The sequence below is a fragment of the Anarhichas minor genome, unplaced genomic scaffold (genome assembly GCF_050575085.1).
Source record: "Anarhichas minor isolate MPS153535 unplaced genomic scaffold, ASM5057508v1 ptg000060l, whole genome shotgun sequence".
Taxonomy (NCBI): Eukaryota; Metazoa; Chordata; class Actinopteri; order Perciformes; family Anarhichadidae; genus Anarhichas; species Anarhichas minor.
The window spans coordinates 681,670-701,652 of record NW_027466506.1 but is presented as its reverse complement, the minus strand read 5'-3'; the positions used below and the strand labels follow the sequence as shown (position 1 = coordinate 701,652).

General features: G+C 43.7%; 2 protein-coding genes across 4 annotated transcripts in view; both read right to left on the bottom strand.

Moving 5' to 3' along the window:
• The window catches only part of vrk2 (VRK serine/threonine kinase 2), a 29,253-nt gene extending 20,387 nt beyond the window's left edge, over positions 1-8,866 (bottom strand). Inside the window, exons 1-5 of one of the 3 annotated variants that reach the window (XM_076077531.1) lie at positions 8,593-8,866; positions 7,429-7,587; positions 7,001-7,056; positions 1,797-1,866; positions 904-991 (exon numbers count right to left, since the gene is read on the bottom strand). In XM_076077531.1, the coding sequence (XP_075933646.1) occupies positions 904-991; positions 1,797-1,866; positions 7,001-7,056; positions 7,429-7,558 (344 nt within the window). In that variant the 5' untranslated portion in view covers positions 7,559-7,587; positions 8,593-8,866. The remainder of the gene's footprint in view (positions 1-903; positions 992-1,796; positions 1,867-7,000; positions 7,057-7,428; positions 7,588-8,592) is intronic. The other 2 variants (XM_076077530.1, XM_076077532.1) reach the window with 2 other exon arrangements.
• Positions 1,875-6,989, bottom strand: LOC142933424 (uncharacterized). The gene is made up of 2 exons (XM_076077528.1): positions 5,416-6,989; positions 1,875-5,320 (listed from the first exon to the last, which is right to left on the bottom strand). The coding sequence occupies exon 2, from the start codon at positions 4,245-4,247 to the stop codon at positions 2,046-2,048; it is 2,202 nt and encodes a 733-aa protein (XP_075933643.1). The 5' UTR covers positions 4,248-5,320; positions 5,416-6,989; the 3' UTR covers positions 1,875-2,045.
• Positions 8,867-19,983: the final 11,117 nt, after the last annotated feature.

The window sequence follows — 19,983 nt, the reverse complement described above, 5'->3', positions numbered from 1 at the left end:
GTGACGTAGTTTGCGCAAGCAAGCCGTAGGAACGGAAGGGGATCGCGGAGTTGAACAGGCAAAACCCTTGTCAAATAAATTAGATGATACAATGTGATGATCACAAAGACATTTATTTATCATGTGTATGTAAACCTGCATACACAACAAGAAGCCCAACAGGCTTTCCCACGAGCGTTGGATGTTTCGTCGCTAGGTGTCGCTTTATTTTTGAAGGCTTCAGTGCTTCGTTTGATAGCATTAGCCCACATTCCACACCTGAGCCCTCGGCTCTGCCTCGTTGCCTCCGTTCACAAAGCCGTACTTAAGAAAGTCAGGATTGTACTTGCGCACACATTTAGACTTTTGGGGGGGGTATGGCACCACTGTCGTCTTCATTTTTTCTTTTTAAAAACGTATCCATAACTTTCGCTACAGGCTAGCGGCTAGCTGAGTGTCTTCTTCTGCTTATTGGAGCTTGTTAAACAACTGACTGACGCATTACCGCCACCAGGTGGTGGGAAGCTATATTGTAACTGAGCATCTCATGGATAACAGTAATATCTCTGGTGTCTTCAATTGATAACCTATGCAGTCCCGCGGCCCACAGGTGCAAAACTGAAAGTTTTTTGCGGCCCTCTAGGTGGCGCTCGCGGCCCAATCGTGGGCCCATGGTTAAGAATCACTGCCATGGAGGACACCGGAAGGGGCGTGACTTCTCCTCTCTATTCAGATGTGCTGAGCAGATCACAATGCGTGCATTTACCCCTGATCCAAATGCTCCAGTCACAACAACATCCTCCACTTGAATACTGATGGCATCTTAAGATGCAATATATTAGAAACAAACCTATAATATAAAATGCAGAGGTTGTTTTTACACTAAAAAGGGGGCAGATATGCATTAGGGTCGACGTCTAATACCTGAGTTCATTATTTTCAGTGAGTCCTGATCCCCAGTACGTTGGGATTCCCAGGAAGTCCAGTTTCCTGCTTCGCTTCCATTTTTGCACTGGAACAAGATTAGAAGAAAGATAATTATGTCAATGTGTGCTTCACATTCAATTTCAACACTCCTGTGGAGTCTGAGAAGACTGAATAACAGGAGTCAAACCAACAACTATATTAAACACAAAACCAAAATGGTCGTATTGAGAAAGAAGGGAACCCCTGGTGCCTGGGACTGCTTAGTTGTTCTGATAATCAGTCTGAAGGGGATGATGGCAATTAGATGAACTTCTGTTGTTACTTATCACAACTAGTCTAATCATTCCCTATGTTCGACCCCCAGTCTAACACACTCCTTTTCCAAGAAAAGTCTGAATAAATGCCCCTAAACTTTGCGAAAAAGTAGGCAAATGTTTTGTCCAGAATACCAATTTGTCCTTGTAAGTGTAATAATGCATGCATGCAAATATCAATCTTACAGTATTGAGGTACACACAACTGCAAACACACACCCAGAAGCCCTCAGACAAAGCAGTGAGCCTGGCTCATGGCAGCCGGCCTGACTGGCTCTCAACCAGGCTGGCAGGTGGTCAGGGGCTCAGCGGAGGCCCAGGCATCATTACGTGTGAGTGGCTCCCTCTCTCCACCGCCTCTCCAAACGAAGGCGTTGGAGTTCTCAGACAAGCAGCAGAGAGGGTGGGGGGGGGGGGGGGGGAGGGTAACTGCCACTGAGGTGCATGTTTGCTTTGGCTTATTATTAATTACTGTGCTGCGGGCGGCAAAGCCTCTGTGTCTGCGGCCACTTCATCAGTCAAACGTGCTCGTGCTCCAGCGAGCTGCCGGGACGCTGGACGGGCGGTGCTACTCACTGTTCTCTGGTTTGGCTGCCCTCTGGTAGAACTTGAGCTCCGAGAACAGGGGGCCGTTCTCCTGGGACTCCTGCACATGAAGGCACACGTTATGAACAGTTTCATTATCACGGGTTAAAGAAGCACCAGTCCAGGAGAAAATGTCCAAAACATGGCTTAGCACACATCACAAATTGGGGTTGTGAGAGAGACATTGGTGTCCTAAATAATAAGCAGTAAATATAAAGCTGTTGTGGATTGTACAGTATTTCACCTGAGAGGGGAGGACAGGAGAGAAAAGAAGAAAGAGAGGAGAAGGGTGGTGAAGGGAGAAGAAGGGAGGAGAGGAGAGAAGAGGAAAGAAGGAGAGGAGAGGAAAGAAGAAAGAGGAGAAGGGTGGTGAAGGGAGAAGAGGAAAGAAGGAGGAGAGGAGAGGAAAGAAGAAAGAGAGGAGAAGGGTGGTGAAGGGAGAAGAAGGGAGGAGAGGAGAGAAGAGGAAAGAAGGAGAGGAGAGGAAAGAAGAAAGAGGAGGGTGGTGAAGGGAGAAGAGGAAAGAAGGAGGAGAGGAGAGGAAAGAAGAGAAGGGTGGTGAAGGGAGAAGAAGGGAGGAGAGGAAAGAAGGAGGAGAGGAGAGGAAAGAAGGAGGAGAAGGGTGGTGAGGGGAGAAGAAGGGAGGAGAGGAAAGAAGGAGGAGAGGAGAGGAAAGAAGGAGGAGAGGAAAGGAGAAGGGAGGAGAGGAGAAAAGGAGTAAAGGGAGGAGAGGTTAAGGGAGGAGAGGAGAGGAAAATGGAGGAGAGGAAAGAAGGAGAAGAGAGGAGAGAAGAAGGAGAGGAAAGGAGAAGGGAGGAGAGGAGGAAGAGAAGGGAGGAGAGAAGGGAGGAGAGGAGAGAAGGAAGAGGAGGAAGAGAGGAGAGAAGGAAGAGGAGGAAGAGAAGGGAGGAGAGGAGAGAAGGAAGAGAAGGGAGGAGAGGAGAGAAGGGAGGAGAGAAGGGAGGAGAGGAGAGAAGGAAGAGAAGGGAGGAGAGGAGAGAAGAGAAGAGAAGGGAGAGGAGGAAGAGAAGGGAGGAGAGAAAGAGAAGGGAGGAGAGGAGAAAGAGAAGGGAGGAGAGGAGAGAAGGAAGAGAAGGGAGGAGAGAAGGAAGAGAAGGGAGGAGAGGAGAGAAGGAAGAGAAGGGAGGAGAGGAGAGAATAGAGGAGAGGAGAGAAGAGAGGAGAGAAGGAAGAGAAGGGAGGAGAGGAGAGAAGAGAGAAGAGAGGAGAGAAGGAAGAGAAGGGAGGAGAGAAGAGAAGGAAGAGAAGGGAGGAGGAGAGAAGAGAAAAGGAAGAGAAGGGAGGTGAGAAGAGAAGGAAGAGAAGGGAGGAGAGGAGAGAAGAGAAAAGGAAGAGAGGAGAGAAGAGAGGCGAGGAGAGAAGGGAGGAGAGGAGAGAAGGGAGGAGAGGAGGAAGAGAAGGGAGGAGAGAAGGAAGAGAAGGGAGGAGAGGAGAGAAGGAAGAGAAGGGAGGAGAGGAGAGAAGAGAAGGGAGAGGAGGAAGAGAAGGGAGGAGAGAAAGAGAAGGGAGGAGAGGAGAAAGAGAAGGGAGGAGAGGAGAGAAGGAAGGAGAGGAGAGAAGGAAGAGAAGGGAGGAGAGAAGGAAGAGAAGGGAGGAGAGAAGAGAAGAGAAGAGAAGGGAGGAGAGAAGGAAGAGAAGGGAGGAGAGGAGAGAAGGAAGAGAAGAGAAGGGAGGAGAGAAGGAAGAGAAGGGAGGAGAGAAGGAAGAGAAGGGAGGAGAGGAGAGAAGGAAGAGAAGGGAGGAGAAGAGAGAAGGAAGAGAAGGGAGGAGAAGAGAGAAGGAAGAGAAGGGAGGAGAAGAGAGAAGGAAGAGAAGGGAGGAGAGGAGAGAAGGAAGAGAAGGGAGGAGAGGAGAGGAGAGAAGGGATGAGAGGAGAGAATATAAGGGATGAGAGGAGAGAAGAGAAGGGATGAGAGGAGAGAAGGAAGAGAAGGGAGGAGAGGAGAGGAGAGATGGAAGAGAAGGGAGGAGAGGAGAGGAGGAAGAGAAGGGAGGAGAGGAGAGAAGGAGAGGAGAGAAGAGAAGAGAAGGGAGAGGAGGAAGAGAAGGGAGGAGAGAAAGAGAAGGGAGGAGAGGAGAAAGAGAAGGGAGGAGAGGAGAGAAGGAAGAGAAGCCAGGAGAGGAGAGAAGGAAGAGAAGGGAGGAGAGGAGAGAAGGAAGAGAAGGGAGGAGAGGAGAGAAGGAAGAGAAGGGAGGAGAGGAGAGGAGAGAAGGGAGAGGAGGAAGAGAAGGGAGGAGAGAAAGAGAAGGGAGGAGAGGAGAAAGAGAAGGGAGGAGAGGAGAGAAGGAAGGAGAGGAGAGAAGGAAGAGAAGGAAGGAGAGGAGAGAAGGAAGAGAAGGGAGGAGAGAAGGAAGAGAAGGGAGGAGAAGAGACACCATTGGAAGATCTATCTTGATACAAAGATGGAGGATTGTACACATGCACAGATTGTTTAGTCAGTCTGTCAGATCCTCTCACAGACACTAGTGGAATAGGGTTCCATATAAGATACATAATAGTTATACTATTACCGTGTTAACAATGTTTGATAATACAACAGTGTGGTCACAGAAGTCAATTTATTATGTTCGCTAAATTTGAATTTCCCAAAATCTTGAGAGGCCGCATATGTAGGTTGGACATTGCTGAGCACAAATGTACTTCAGCTCCAGGAGTCCTTTTGGTGCCGACAGAGAAACCATCAAACACTATGATGGAACTGGCTCTCATGAGGACCGCCCCAGGACAGGAAGACCAAGAGTTCCCTCTGCTGCCGAGGATCACTTCATTAGTTACCAGCCTGATTAGAGCCCACATAAATGCTTCACAGAGTTCAAGTAGCAGACACAACTCAACATCAACTGTTCAGAGGAGACTGCGTGAATCAGGCCTTCATGGTCCAATTGCTGCAAAGAAGCCACGACTGAGGAAGGACAAGAAGAAGAAGAGACTTGCTTGGGCCAAGAAACACAAGGACATTAAACCAGTGAAATCTGTACTTTGGTCTGATGACCAAATTTGAGATTTTTGGTTCCACCCGCCATGTCTTCATAAGACGCAGAGAAGGTGAGCGGATGGTCTCTACATGTGTGGTTCCCACCGTGCAGCATGGAGGAGGAGGTGTGATGGTGTGGGGGGGCTTTGCTGGTGACACTGTTGGTGATTTATTCTAAATTCAAGGCATACTTAACCAGCATGGCTACCACAGCATTCTGCAGCGACGTGCCATCCCATCTGGTTTGGGCTTAGTGGGACCAGCATTTGTATTTCAACAGGACAATGAGCCCAAACACACCTCCAGGCTGTGTGAGGGCTGTTTGACCAAGAAGGAGAGTGATGGAGTGCTGCGTCACAGGACCTGGCCTCCACAATCACCCGACCTAAACCCAATGAGATGCTCTGGGACGAGTTGGACCGCAGCGTGAAGGCAAAGCAGCCAACAAGTGCTCAGCACCTCTGGGAACTCTTTCAAGACTGTTGGAAAGCGTTCCAGGTGACGACGTCATGAAGCGGACTGAAAGAATGCCAAGAGTGTGCAAAGCTGTCATCAGAGCTAAAGGTGGCTACTGTGGAGAATCTAAAATATAAAACATGTTCTGGTTTGTTTACCACATCCTTCCATATGTGTTCCTTCATAGTTTGGATGTCTTCAATATTAATCTACAATGTAGAAAAAAATAAAAATAAAGAAAAACCATTGAATGAGAAGGTGTGTCCAAACTTACCTGACTGGTACTGTATTTATATACGTCTATATCTCTATACAGCTCATGTATTTTACACTGGTCCTCGAGGACACACTGCATTCTATTCCTTTTATAAGCTTTCTTCATTGTTCATGTTGACTATTCCCTTGAATCAGAATGGACTCTGGATGATGATGATACATGGCATCTTGACAAAGAACATTTCACTTTGAATTCAATGAGGAGAAAGGAGAATCTCTCTGGATGTACATGTGAGTACATTCTACACAGACACATGTCAGCCTCATTACCTGTAGTCCTTGAGTGAGTCAGGGCCATACACAACTCTACATGCAATGTTTGTTTCAGATAACTCTCAGTAGCTCAACGTTAACTCCAATCAAACTTAAACGAGTTAGAGACAGGTGTGGGTTGTTAAAGACTGTCCTCAGCAGTCGTAGGCTTCAGTTAAACTGAGCAGCTAAAAGGCTGAACCACGCTCAACTTTCACCTCAACACCATGTGAACCCAGTGGTGGGCCTGCAGGGCCTTCTCTGCTGGCTTAAACACAATCACAAAGTTATAGCTATTTTATAATTGAATAATTTTTCTTAAATACACTACATGTATTATAATTTATAAAACAATTTCCCCATTATCTTATGTTCTCATTGCACAGCTACTGTCTTCCTCAGTTGCTCTGCTTCCAGTGCAGCTTGTTTTAAGTAGAGCTTTTATCCAATCAGATCTCACCTCTGTGTCTCTAGGTAAGAACAGAGGCAGAGGCCTGCAGACTCACAAGTGCATCCATGTGCAGTTTAAGTGAATGGGGACGATATTGTTGATTGTCAGCTATTTGTAGTATATCACATAAAACTGAACTTTTCGTTGGCTTGGTTTACTTGCTGAGATGCAGAGCTGTAGTAACACAAAGAGGGAGAACTGCTGCAACTGTTGAAGCCTCATATTAGCATCAACTGAACTTTATAATATATCATTTGTACAAAAAGAGTAATGTCAAAGGACAACAACCTAATAAGTCTGGTTCTGAATATTGGCCTGAAATAAACCTGCCACTCCAGCCTCACTCTACTCACTCAATCAACCGTTGAAGGCTCTCCCACGCCAGTTAACTGGAAGTGGACATTACAGCATCCATGCATCCTAAGCTAGGGTTAGGGTTAACCCTCTCCCTAGCTTAGGATGCTCTACTTCCCCTCAACAGAAGCGCATGTGCCAAAGAGAGGAGGGACCATTGCACTAACACACATTCCATTTTGCTGCATCGTTCAAACTTCATTTGGGTCATCTGTTGCAATTTTCTCACAGTGACGTTTAACTAGATCACGTGATGTTTGATGAAGTTGAAACAAAAGCAAAACAGAGGAAACGTCACTGTGCCATGAACACTTGCATGCGTACAGCAGTAAGAGCATCTTGCAGTATATACTTCAAAAAAGCATCAACTCTGAAGATGGATTGTCTGTGTGCAGCCCACATGTACTCACCACTTTTATGACAAAGTCAGTGTCTGCAGCAACAGGTCGGTCCACATCACGGGAGGCTTTGGGACAACAGGAGACAGAGAAGAAAGTTAAGTTGGAACTCCTGGACTACATCAGGCTCTGTGGATTGGCTTTTGTAACTGTAACCAAAACCAGGAAGAAATGAACAAACCACTGTATCGAGCACTAATGGATACATTAAAGGTCTGAGATCAGAGGGGTAAGGAGCTGTTATGAAACAAATGACAAGTTGGAGAGTTGAAAGTCTTGTTGCAATCTGATCTGTGAGCAGCTTTCACAACCAAGAGGAGAACCCATCAATCAGAGAAGTGTCTCCCACAAACTGTGAGTGTGTGAGTGACAGAAAGAGAGTGAGTTGTTCTGTGACTGTGTATAGAGTGTGTGTGTGTGCCATCATGTGGGTTCATTACCCAGATAGATCAGCCCACAGCCACCATGACCAATCATCCTGCCCAGCCTCCACTTCTTCTTCTCACTGTCCGTCAGTATGAACCCCTCTGGTAGCGCTTTGGGTAACGCCCTCTTTTTTGGCGGTGCCATGACAACTTTTAGGAAAATGTTTTGATATACTAGGAGGAAATACAAATCAGATTAACATTATTATTCTGAGGTGGCTGTGACCCCAAACCACTCAGACAAAGTTCTTTCACTCCACTCAGTGTAATGTGAAACAAAAAGGTAAAGTTACACATACACACACATGTACACATAGCATTCATTCATATCACGTAACTGCCACGCCTAATTACTTCAGTGCAAACACTTGTTTGGACACAGTTTGTGATTATTCGGTTACAAGAAATGCTAAAGGTGCACGATCAGAGATTGGGAGCATTTAGATTGCCTCTCGTCAGTTCTCAACATGTCGGCGTCAGGCGGGCACCTCGTAGCTAATGGTGCTAACCTGAGGGGGAACCAGAGGGGGAACCTGAGGGGGAACCTGAGGGTGGAGTTTTTTTGGACCATGCCGCCCCGGCGCTGTCGGTCAGGTCGGCACTGTCAGCTGTAACCTTATGAGAGCAGTGTGTATTACATCAAAGTACTCTGACTACTATTAGAACATCTCTGGAATGCTGCAGAGTAGAAACACACTTTAAATGCTCTCCTCCGTCACCAGCCCTGCATTACAGAGGAGATACTTCACCTCTCTTGGGTTCAATGAATTAACACAGTATTCTTGATAAAGCTCTAAAAGTAGTATAAAAGTGATTATGAACCTGGCTTATCTGTGCACACTTCTTTATATATTAACATTTAAATAAAGGCAATATACTCTTTCTTCTTAGTGTTTTTGTACAGCGTTGTGTGTGATGGTGTGCCGACAGTGAGAGTAGCTCACTATTACAGTGGTGTCTGTGTGAAATGTTCTGCCTATGATCACTTTTAGTACTAATACTAGCCTTAGAATAAATACATATTGTCATGTTCATATTGCAGAGACCAGGGCTCTATTAGTTTGAAGTATTAGTAGTATTAGTTCTGCACTTTTTCATCAGGGCTGTATTCTGCTGTATGAAATACTTTGGAACGATCATTTTAAAAGGGATGGAAACAATGGTCGTGTATGGTTCTACCTCGAGACACGTATCTGAGTCCTGCTGGTGGCTGACGTCAGCAGACGGTTTAGCTAAAGCAACGTTAGCTAACTTAGCAAGAGTCTTTAACGTCTCGCGACGTGAACTGTGAGATCAAATACGAACCGACCTCCGAAGGACCTCCAGCCGTACAGCCACGTTACGCCGTCAGTTGAGTATTTTGTGTAGCAATGTATTGATAGACGGTCCTAATTATTAATACTTCACAGCGAATGTTAGCCCTCTCCCTTAACTCTTTCAAACAGAAACAGAAACAAAGCATCACTTCCGGAAGGTTGTCCCGCCCTCCACGCCGCACAGCCAATGACATGCAAGAAGAACGTTTCTCAACAACTCACCAGCCAATAGGAAACATGTCATGCACTCGTGAAGAGTCCGCTGGCTGTAGTCTACATTTGAGGAATTAAACGCTAACCCTGGATTATTAATGTCAAATCATGGGTTTTATTCAAAACCTGATGCCTTCATCAACTATTTGATCTTTTAAAATTCAAGGCTGGGAATTTCCTAGAACACTTATATCATACTCATAGTAAACATTATTCACATAAAGAGGATTAAACTACTTTTTATCATCCAACATAAAAAAAACCTTGATTAAGATGCATTTAAAGATAAAAGCAGCTCAGATAGAAGCGCTTCATGTAATGGAAAACCAATGAAAGCAGTCTCTCAAAAAACAGACATTGTTTTCAGTCGTGGGAGTTGGGACACCCCTAGAATCATAAAATAAATCAGAGGGATCATTTTATATATATATATATATATAAATATATAATACACTAAATTCAATTTTACATTTGTCTTTTGAAATACTGTGACATAAAAGCCTGTAATTGAAACAATCACAGTGGAATAAATATACTTAGGTTGGACTGTACACGTTAAAGGTCCATATCCAACTTGCGATTCGGCGTCACAGGTAAACATTGATTCAGTTAAGGAGCGAAGAACTGAAACATTTGGGAAACCAATGGTATAGGCCAGGAGTCAGCAACCTCAGGAGTTACAGTGCTGCAGGTCTTGCTCCATCTCTCTCTCTCTCACATCAAATTTACTTTAAAATCAACACTTTCACATAAAGGTTTACTAGATTATGATCCATAAATGTGGTCAACACACGTCTCTCACTTGTTTCCTCAGTTTCGTTGTTGTCTGTTCTCACTCGTAGCTCTGCTGGTGTCTGAAGTCTCTGTCCTACTGGAGAGCAATCCATGTTTTGTTCCTTTATAGTTTATGTGTGGACTTCACAATAGTTAAGAAATAATAAGAATAAACAATAATAAGAAAAGGAAAGTCCTCCGTTGTGTGTCCGTCCTCCTCAAAGCCGCCAACAGTGACTTCAGACGGCCGCTCCGTAGGTCTGATAACGCCGCTGGACACGCCTCTCACTAATCGCTCCAATGACAGCTGCTTCCTCTGTAATAATGCAGACTTTAACTGGACAACAGCTGCTAGTAAAGACAACAAGGTCAGCAACACCTGTAATCAGTTCTCCACGTTGAATTAACCTGGTAGTCGATCGGTAATCAATGTTGTTGTTTGTGATCTTACGGGAAAGGGTCACGTGATATTAGTGTGACGAATCAGGGAAGGACACGTCATGACTGCTAAGAACCAATCAAGTAGCGAACTCGTGATTGTTTCCAAATGTATGTAGCGTCCACACAACAAAGCAACCCGGAGTTTTCAAACGTATCCGTCCTCGGGAGCGTTTTCAAACTTATCCGTTTTCGGTGCTTTGAAAACTCCGGCGTAGTGTGGACGCTCAGTGTAAAGGTAGCTAAACATGCGTTTTCAAATGTGAACGTAGTAGTGTGGACGTGGCCTCAGGCTTTGACAAAAAATAACATGGAAATAAATAACGGTTACTTTTATTGTATTTTTTGCACAGTGGACAATCTTTCAAAGGGACAGCTCTTAACTTGGAGTTTGAGGTGATACTGTCACTGAAAATAAAAAATGGCTCTTTGGATAGTAAAGGTTGACGAAATAGTAAAATGTGGGTGGCTGTGTAAAAGTGTCTGTAATTCCTAAACAGTTATTGTGATTTTTTTGTTTTATCCATTGAATTAAAGCTGAAAGTCTTCACTTCAACCACATATTAACTGATTAGTTTCAAAACCATTGGAGTTGTGTAAATAAGCAAAATTAGAAAAATTGTGTCATAGTCCAAATACTTATGGCCCTGACTGTATATATTTATATATATATATATATATATATTTTGTTTTTATTTTATTTTTTATTTTTATTTTATCAATTATTTTATTTCATTAATTTCTTAGTTTATTTTTAACGTATCCAACGGTCTCACTGAGCTTTCTGTTGTTGTAGCCTGGTTGTTGACGCTTTGACTGTCAAAGCACTTTGTGAACTCTGTTTTTAAAGGTGCTATATAAATAAAGTTATTATTATTATTATTATCCGTTGATTTGCATATCTTCATCTCCAACACCCATGATATTTTGGTCATATTTTGGTGCAAATTTTTCCCAAGTATCCAAAGGTGTTCTTCAAAAATATTGTATGTTACGTCAAATTCCATTTAGTAACTGGTGTAAAATCACTGATATAATTGTCACGATTCTCAGCATAATAGGTTTTCTCAGTGTCATGATCGTTAAATTCAGTCAAGTTGCCACAGTTGTGTGAAGTGATGGCATTGGGTTCTGCTCTACAGTAGTTTCAAGAGCATAACGTCAGCTCTGAAAAGGCATGATTTAACCTGTTAAAATGAAATGATTTTCATTAAAGAACATATCAACCAAACATCAATAAACCCCTCAAAGAAATCTCACACAAACCATTTGAATATCAACTAAGCTGCAGAGGCTGTGCTTTTTATCGATCACTGTCATTTTATTCTCTGAGCATAATAAATACTGTTTACAGCCAGGCTGTGTCCTTCACTCGTCATATGAAGTCTGCCCCTGCATAGAAATGTATTCATTCGTTTCATTATTCAGTAATATTCCAAATTAATTTTTCATTTAAAGGCAACATTATTGCTCTGAGTTCCCCGCCATTGAACCGGCGGGTCAGCCTGCTTCACAGAGCGGATCATTCCCATGAAACTAACTCATTAGTAGCTTGTAACATCTTCAAATGCTCTCAATGCTTTTTTTTCAGAGGAAATTCTGTGTGTTTCTTAATGTCTTGATATTATAGGTAACTCCAGTTTTAAAAAGATACCCTTGTGAAACGTTATCAGACTGCTGTGGGTTTCATCCATACCTCCCACCTTGTCCATCCAATACTCCAAATAGTCAATAAGGGCAGCAATGTGCAGTAAAGTGAAAGTAGAGGCAGTGCCGGATTCTGACGTGGGATTGGGCCCTCAGAGCCGCCTCTTGTATGCTACTTACTCACACCAATCGATAGCAGTTTGTTTTCGGGGATTGAGTCGTCCACGTTGTAACCCAGCTTGATCTCCGTTTTGCCGTACAACACGGTCAATACCGTGCCTGGCTAATGAACACGGGCCGCAGGAACAAGAATGCAGCGCTGGAACCGGCAGTGGACACGAACCAGCGCATTTCTCTCCTCTCATTCGCTCCCAATCAAGCTTGTTTTATTCCGATGAAAGGAGAGGAGGAAAATGCCCTTCTTTTGTTGTTCCTGTTCGGCGTGCACCTGCAGTGAGCCAATCGATCTCCAGGCACCCTCAGGGCCTAATTTAAGACTCAAGGATTCTGCGTTGAAGGGAAGAAAAATAAAAACATCACTGGTTGAACATCAGACAGTCATAAGGAAAACTGTGGGGAAAGTAGGTCTGCTTTGGATTGAAAAATCGGATTAGTTTGTCTGAAGATCAATGGAACAACACTTACAATGAATGTGGCCTAATTATTGCACTATAGAGCCTATGGTGTCTGAATACCTGCTATTAACTGAGCTTATATCTAATTGCACTTTAAGGTGCCCACCAGTGATTCCACACATGATAATCAGCTGTATATATCTTCTGTGGCTCTGACAACGTCTGAAAAAATAACTCTGATGTCATTAGGGATTTACAACGTAAAGACCTGCGTTAGAAACTGGATGTGTGGCGTGTGTATGTACGAGGCAGGGAGGATCTAATGCAAAAATGTTTCATTTATTGCATTATGGGAAATGTAGGATCAAAGGAGTTTTGAGCTTGACGCATAAGAGGGACTAAAAGTCTGGATGTCTTGGCGTCTGCATCATTAATAACATCTCAAAGCTCCCTACGAAGAACTTTCATTTTGTGTTGGTTTATGCGGTCTTTGTGGACAAATCAGGTAGTGTGTCCGAGCACCAGGATCTCTTAAGAAAATATTTGACTGCAGCAGCGTCTGACAGTCTGCCCTGATCAGTCCTGGTTGTGGTTCTCCTCTGCCCGAATGTTGCTGCGAATGTTCTAGCTGATGCCGTAACTTTTTCTCTTTTGTTTTGTTTTCTCCGAGGTTGCAGGTTTAAATAATCATATGGATAATGAAATTATTTCCACGCAAGTTTCTGCCAGTCTTTTATTGTAATTATCAATACAGGTGTGTATGTTAATCGTTATGTGCATGCAGGTATCCTGGGCAGCCCCCTTTGGAAATGATGAGATATGTGTTCATTGGTGAGCTTTATGGTGCGTTCACACCAAACGCGACGCAAATTATTCGCGCGAGTAGATTACATACAAAGTCTATGCACAGACGCGATGAGACTGGAGTGACGCAAATTTGCGGCGCGATTGACGCAAATTCGCGTCAAACGGCAAAACACCCCAAACGGCAAAACACCCCAAACGCGTGAGTTGAAATTTTTCAACTTTGGCGAAAAAATGGCGTGACGCATTGGCGCAATAGCCTATCAGCGTTGAGATGTTTCTCCTGTCATCACTGACTTCCTGCCGTTGTTGAATCAGGAAATAAATCCTGTAGCCGTCTGTGTGCACCCAGAGCTCTACGATACCTCATATCAATAGAGACCGGACCAAACTATGTGTATAAATGTGTGCGTGTAAACCATATGGTACAAACAATGAATAGACGCTGCCGTATTTACGTCTACATGACGTTATTCTGAGTGTTGAAGGAGCTGCTACAATGTTAGCTTAGCCTAGCACCAATCCATCCGCTCCATTGAGAAGACAAGTAGCCTACAAATCGGCATCATTACGTAGTTATTTCGAAGTCCCTTTTTGTCGGTTTATTGCCGTTAAATCACAGCCAAATCAGTTTATTTTGTGTTCATACAGCTGTAGTAAACAGCGACGTGTGGCTTGCTAGACACAGTGAATACAGCTCGATAAAATCCACGGAGCTCCTCTGGACAATGTTATGAACCAGACATGACGGCGTTTAGTTTCCTGGGATATCTGTGACTTCCACAACACGTACTAAGCAGAAATAGAGGTTATTTTTTCCATGGTTAAGTTGAACGGCTTTCAGGGCGATAAGCCCCGCCCCCTCTCCGGTGCATCCAGTGCGATTCACGCGAATGAACACAAATAGTCCCTGGCGAGACCGGCGGCGCGAATGACGCGATTAACGCGTTTGGTGTGAACACGGCATTAGAGTTGTACGTAGGTGTGTTTTTTTTAGTTTGTAGATAACCAGTCTAGCTGTTTTGCTCTGCAGCATATTTTCCTAAATGTTGAACTATTCCTTTAACCAGTTCTTCACTGAAAGAGACTCTTAACTTCTTTGTCCCTGTCCAGTAGGAATACCACAGACTCACACCCAATCAATTCAAAAGTCAACGATGTTAACTTCATTGATACTGTAAGCTCTCGCTGTGGTCCGGGTTTTAACTCTCGCCTGCCGCCATCTATCTACCATTTTCTCCCTGTTGTCTTCTCTCTTTTCACTTGCCCTGTACCTCTCTTTCCTCTCTCCCACCCCCAAACCACCTCCGACTCTGCCACCTCTCACCCGGGGTAATTGATCCGTGAGCCCGCGGCCGTGCGCCTGCCGTGCGCCTGCCGAGCGACACTGCGGTTTCCCCTCTCTCGCCGCCTCTCGTCGTCTGGGCTCGATGACACCAATCTCGGCGAGGGCATGACATCATTTTGTGTAACCGGCCCTCATGATGGAGATGGCATAATTGTCCTAATTGGAGGGGGGGGGGGGGGGGCGTGTATCGGGGCGTCTGCGGCCCTGACCCACACCGGCCAGAGTCCATATGGTAGGAGGCTGATAATGAGCCAGTTAATGTGCTGTGTCCATCAGCAAGAGACACTCAGTGTGGAGGTTGTGCCTAGGAGATGGAGGGGATTTTACTCTCTTTAGCCTCTTTTTTTTTCACCATCTTGCTCTTATGCATTTACATTTTGGCGCCAATAAAAAAACAAAACACAAAATTCACTCAAAATGTATGCGCTTAATCACTTACAGTAGTCACACATGTCAGCACAGTGGGAGTTACATTTTGTCAGAAATCACAGACACCCTGCCCCCCCCCCCCCCCCCCCCCGTCATAAACCACAAACAGTTTCATTTTATGAATCATTTGTTCCCGGCCTTGTCTCTCAGCTCCCATCATGCAGCTGTGTCACCATTTCATGTTGTGACTTTGTTCCGGCTATGAATATGAGACGTATCGCCGGTTCAAATGAAAGTAATACAAATGTAATGGCCAGTAATGAGATGCTGTTTCGCCATTATTGGACGTGGGCTGGGTCTGTGCCAGTGTGTGTATGCGTGTGTGCGCTTTCAATGCTGTGTATGATTTGATGCTAATAAAACCATACTTTCTGCTTCAGGGAGCAAGCTCTGACCAGGATTCAGATTAGGCCTTAATGGCTTCCAGGCCTGAGGCTAAATTGAAATGTAAAATCCCAAACCAAACATAATTTGGACCTTACGTTTCTTGATGTGGCCCAGCGAGTGGAAATTGGAGACATGTTTAACTGTAGTTTGCTTCGTTTCATGCAACCATTGCATCAAGGAGGCTGCGCTACATGAACAAAGACACATGTGCGGCTTCCCATTGCGATGCTACGACCGCTCACTTCTGTTAATCTGCGTCCCCTCGGCAGCCTCCTCCCAATGAATTCAACTGTTTAAGCACTTGTGACTTTTTCCTCTGCTGTGTTTAACCCAATACTACTTGAACTGAACTCTAAATCGAAATGAGATATTTTTGACTGTTTCATTTTATTGGTAGTAGTAGTAATATGTGAAAAATCAATTCAAATGTTGCTTTGGAGTCGATTCAGTTTAGAAGCTTGTCGTAAACAACCAGTACGGATCGATTCTGCAATAAAATCCTAATGCATCACATCCATCATATCAGAGGTGGACAACTCAGACCGGACCATACACCAGACCAATGTTGTTGGCCCGACAGATCGGCCAATCGATACGCTGGTCAACGGATCACAGTTGGATCTTGTGAGGGCCACCTCGTCACCCTTTAACCCAAAGCCACCAGCTGCTACCACTAGTTCGTGATGTCCATGTTTTTGCATGCCTCCTCACTGAACAATGTTTTTTGCATTAATTTATAATTATGAAGTAAATGTCGATTGAAAAAAGTAATAGCTACAGAATAATGACACCATCAGCGTTCCCTGTAATCCACCCTGCCTGGATTGGTTGATTATACAATTTTAAAAATAAAATATATACATATATTTTATATTTTTTTTCTCTAAACATGAAACTGTCCATTATTTTAATAGTTCAGTATTGTATGCAAGATAACAGGTATGTTTATGCATGGCAGTGGCACTAATAGGCCATCACTCATTTTAGTTTAATATAAAACACAATGGTATCAAATATATACAGCAGGGGTCCCTGCTTCATCTCTCTATCGGTTTGGGGGTCCTTGGCCTGAAAAACGTTGAAGACCCCTGCTCTAGAGAGAGCTTTTCACATTGTTACATTACCTGAAGGCCACCGTAGTTCTCATTATTCAATTGATTGCAATTTGCAACCTCATGCCACTAAATCCTTCACATATATGCTTTAAAAGGAAAAATCCACACTTTACGAAATGAACAAGTAGAAAAAGTAAACAAAACTCTTCTAGAATCTCCACAGCAGCGTTGAGACCTTTCCCTCTCACAGCCTCTGTGTGTTTGTTCAAGCCCTCCTGACAGTAGCCATAGCCTCCGACAGCTAAACGCAGAATATCAAGTATCTTCTTCGGACAATGATCGATACAGAAGCACTGGAAGATCCTCTCTCAAACGTTTCTCATCAATCCACATCCCCCCGCACACACGGAGAACAAGTGAAAGGAGAAAGTTGTTGAAAATCAATTGTCTTATCAGGTGCACAGAAGGGTTAGAGCACTGGCCTCGCTGCTTCTGTTGTGTGTCATGTAAAAGCAGCATACCCGGTACAAAATGCTCAAGCACTCCACACATTCACAGCTTGATGCATTCAGTGGCATGACCTTGGCAACACAGAGTCCAGCGTTAATCAGGGAATAAGAGAGACGGAGAGAAAGAAAGGAGGTAAGTAATACACACGCACCTCCACCCTGCCTCGCGTTGATTGGATGTGGTTTAACATTATGGCTCGACCGTGCCCTCCTTCACTCTTCACTCTTCTATGCAGCTTTCTCTGGCAGTTCATGGACTGGGGTCACTTTCTTCAACAAGGCAGTCACACATACCCTCTCTGTACTCTCAGAGTCTGAGAAGGAAATTCCAGTGTGACTTCAATGGAGTGTTTTGTACAGTAATACTTCATTATTTAGTTCTTTTGGAATTTGAAAAGTGAATCAAAACTTTTTTGCCGTAATAAGGTTGGTACACAATTGTATACCCTTAATTGCTAGGTTATTAGAATACATATCAATATGTTTTGCACTGAGGAGCTACTCTGTTTCTCGTGTCTCTGATGATGGGGTTTAATAGACGGATCATTAGTATGATGATGTTTACCTTCTGCTGACTTGTTTAAAGCGAACAGACAGAACTCCTGACGCGGTGGTATTTGTTTATTTTGAAGAATCATATCTGTTGTTAGAACATAAAACTTCATATGTTTTCTTGTGTTTGAAAGTCTTATTAACATGATTCTTTATTGGTCTCGAGGGAGTTTAGGAGCCCATAAATCAAGCCGTAAACAACACACAGCAGGCTCATTTTGTCTGAAAGTGATTTTCACCACGCGTCATAGCTTGCCTTCTAATTGCTCCCGAGGGGGTCCTAGAGGACATGATTCAGATATTCAGCACAAAGCAGGTTAGGTCAAAGACGAGGTGAAGAGATTTAAGTCCTCAACCCAGCAAGCAACGTGGTTAACTTGCTCAGTGAGACCTGTAACATACATGGGTTTGATATGTTTTCCTAATATTATCCAGGTTTAAAGTAACAGATAAGCGTTTCTGACCAACAGGGACTCTGGGCCCCTTGGCACCTACAGTGTGTGGCCCCTCGACAATTTAAGCATAAGCTGACCTCTATGGTCTCCCCAGCGCTTGCAATGTGAGGGCCCCTTGGTGCTTGAGTTGTAAGCTGACCACTAGAACCCCTGGGGCCTCAGGGTGCTTAAAGTTTGAGTTGACCACTAGGTCCCCCAGGCCCCTGTGTGCGTACATTAAGTGTACCATCTGGGGCCAGGTTGCACTTCCTCTGTGGCTGTGCGCCGCAACCAAACCAAAAAGCCCAAACTCACCCCCAGCCAGGCTGTGGCGTGTTTAGTTCAGTTCGAGCCAAGATGATGGAAAGACAGTCTTTGTTCAAAGTAAGAATCCTGTTTAAAATTGAAGAAAATCTACGGTTGAAAAGGTGTTTTAAAAAGTCCAATAAAAGCATGAGCTCCGACTGTGGCTGATGACTGCACAGCCACCAGCAGTCATGCAGGGACATTCACCACCGTGTGCATGGAGGCTCCATACACATAATGAGCACAGTGTGCATGTGATTAACTACCGATATTGAATCCATGAAATGTCACTCGTACTCCAAGACCGGGAGGGTGGGGGTCCAGCCATAAACGCATAACATGACAGACATTACTAACGTTACGTTATAGATATTTTCCATAGATAGTTTGAGACATTTTAAAAAAAGAAGCTATTTACTATGTAAATATACTATCTATAAATATAAATGTACTATTTACATTCTGAATAGTTTTGGCCCCAAAAGAAGATGAATGAAATGATTAAGACTTCCATTTGGTTGATGTAGTGTTGCATACTGTTGGAACTTGGATTTTGAACCCTGGATGATTATTGAAGCACAGCGCTGCAGCTGGGCTCACAGTATTGAGTTAGTCTGTGTGTCTTTGGGTCCGTTGCGGTCTAATTAGTGGTTGTATTGAGGAGGTTTTAGCTGTGATTTGTCGGTCCACAGTATGTTTTTGAAGAAGAACTTGACTAAAGCAACTCATTGCCTGTTAATACCAGCTTATTAAAGGCTGCATTATTGTGCTCCTGAGGCAAGAACGTGTTCCTATTCCTTATTTATTTGATTTTATTAAATGCATTAAAGACCAACATTTAGAGTTGTCTTCTCACACATCTTACTGGACCTGATCAAGCTTTTGCGGCAGTAAATTCCGGCTTTTGAACAGTAGTGTAAATATATTATATGGCATACTTTCCATGAATATAGTATGGTATCATATTCCCATATGTAGGTATTTCTAATACTCTTAAGCACTTTTGAATTTGCTAGTCAAGACTTGATATTGTTTCAAATAAGATGTAACTTCTGAAATAACAGTTTGCTTCTTACAGATGAAGAAGGTAACATGCTCATTTTAGAACACTTGCTGCTCCAGCCTTACAGTACTTGGTCTGTTATGACCAGCAGCGTATGGTGGCTAACGTGGGCTCATATGCAAAATATGCCGGTACGTAATGCAAGACACATAAGTTCTATATATGAGTTCAGTGGGTCAAGGACTGCTTGGCATCACTCTTATCTCTCTCCAGAGTGTCTGCACATGCAAGGAAACGTTTCCCTTTTATCCACAAATATGAGAAGTCTGAATGTATGAATGAGTTGGAGAAGGCATGGAGGACATCGGTATATGGATAAAGATTCAAATGGTACACATATAGAATGTGCTCATATTCGCTTTTGCATGTGATTCTACAGTGTTTCTGCGAACACCTGAAGCTGCATCGCACACCTCACAAACATGTCGGAGGCTGTTGCTCTGCAAGCCATTCAGACGAACAAGACTCACCTGTTCCTTACCTCCTCACAGCAACACAAGCATCCAACACAAGCCTGTCTTTGGGAACATAAAAAAATAGAAAGAAACAACAACAAAGGAACATCGCTGCCAGAAACAAATTCATTGATTTATTCTTTATGCTAACTCGAGTTTGTAGTTGAAACAAACAGCATTTCACATTTCTTTTGTTTCATCCCAAGTCCCGCCCCTAAATGACTCTGACCCCAATAAACAATATACTTTTGAAAATACAAAAGCA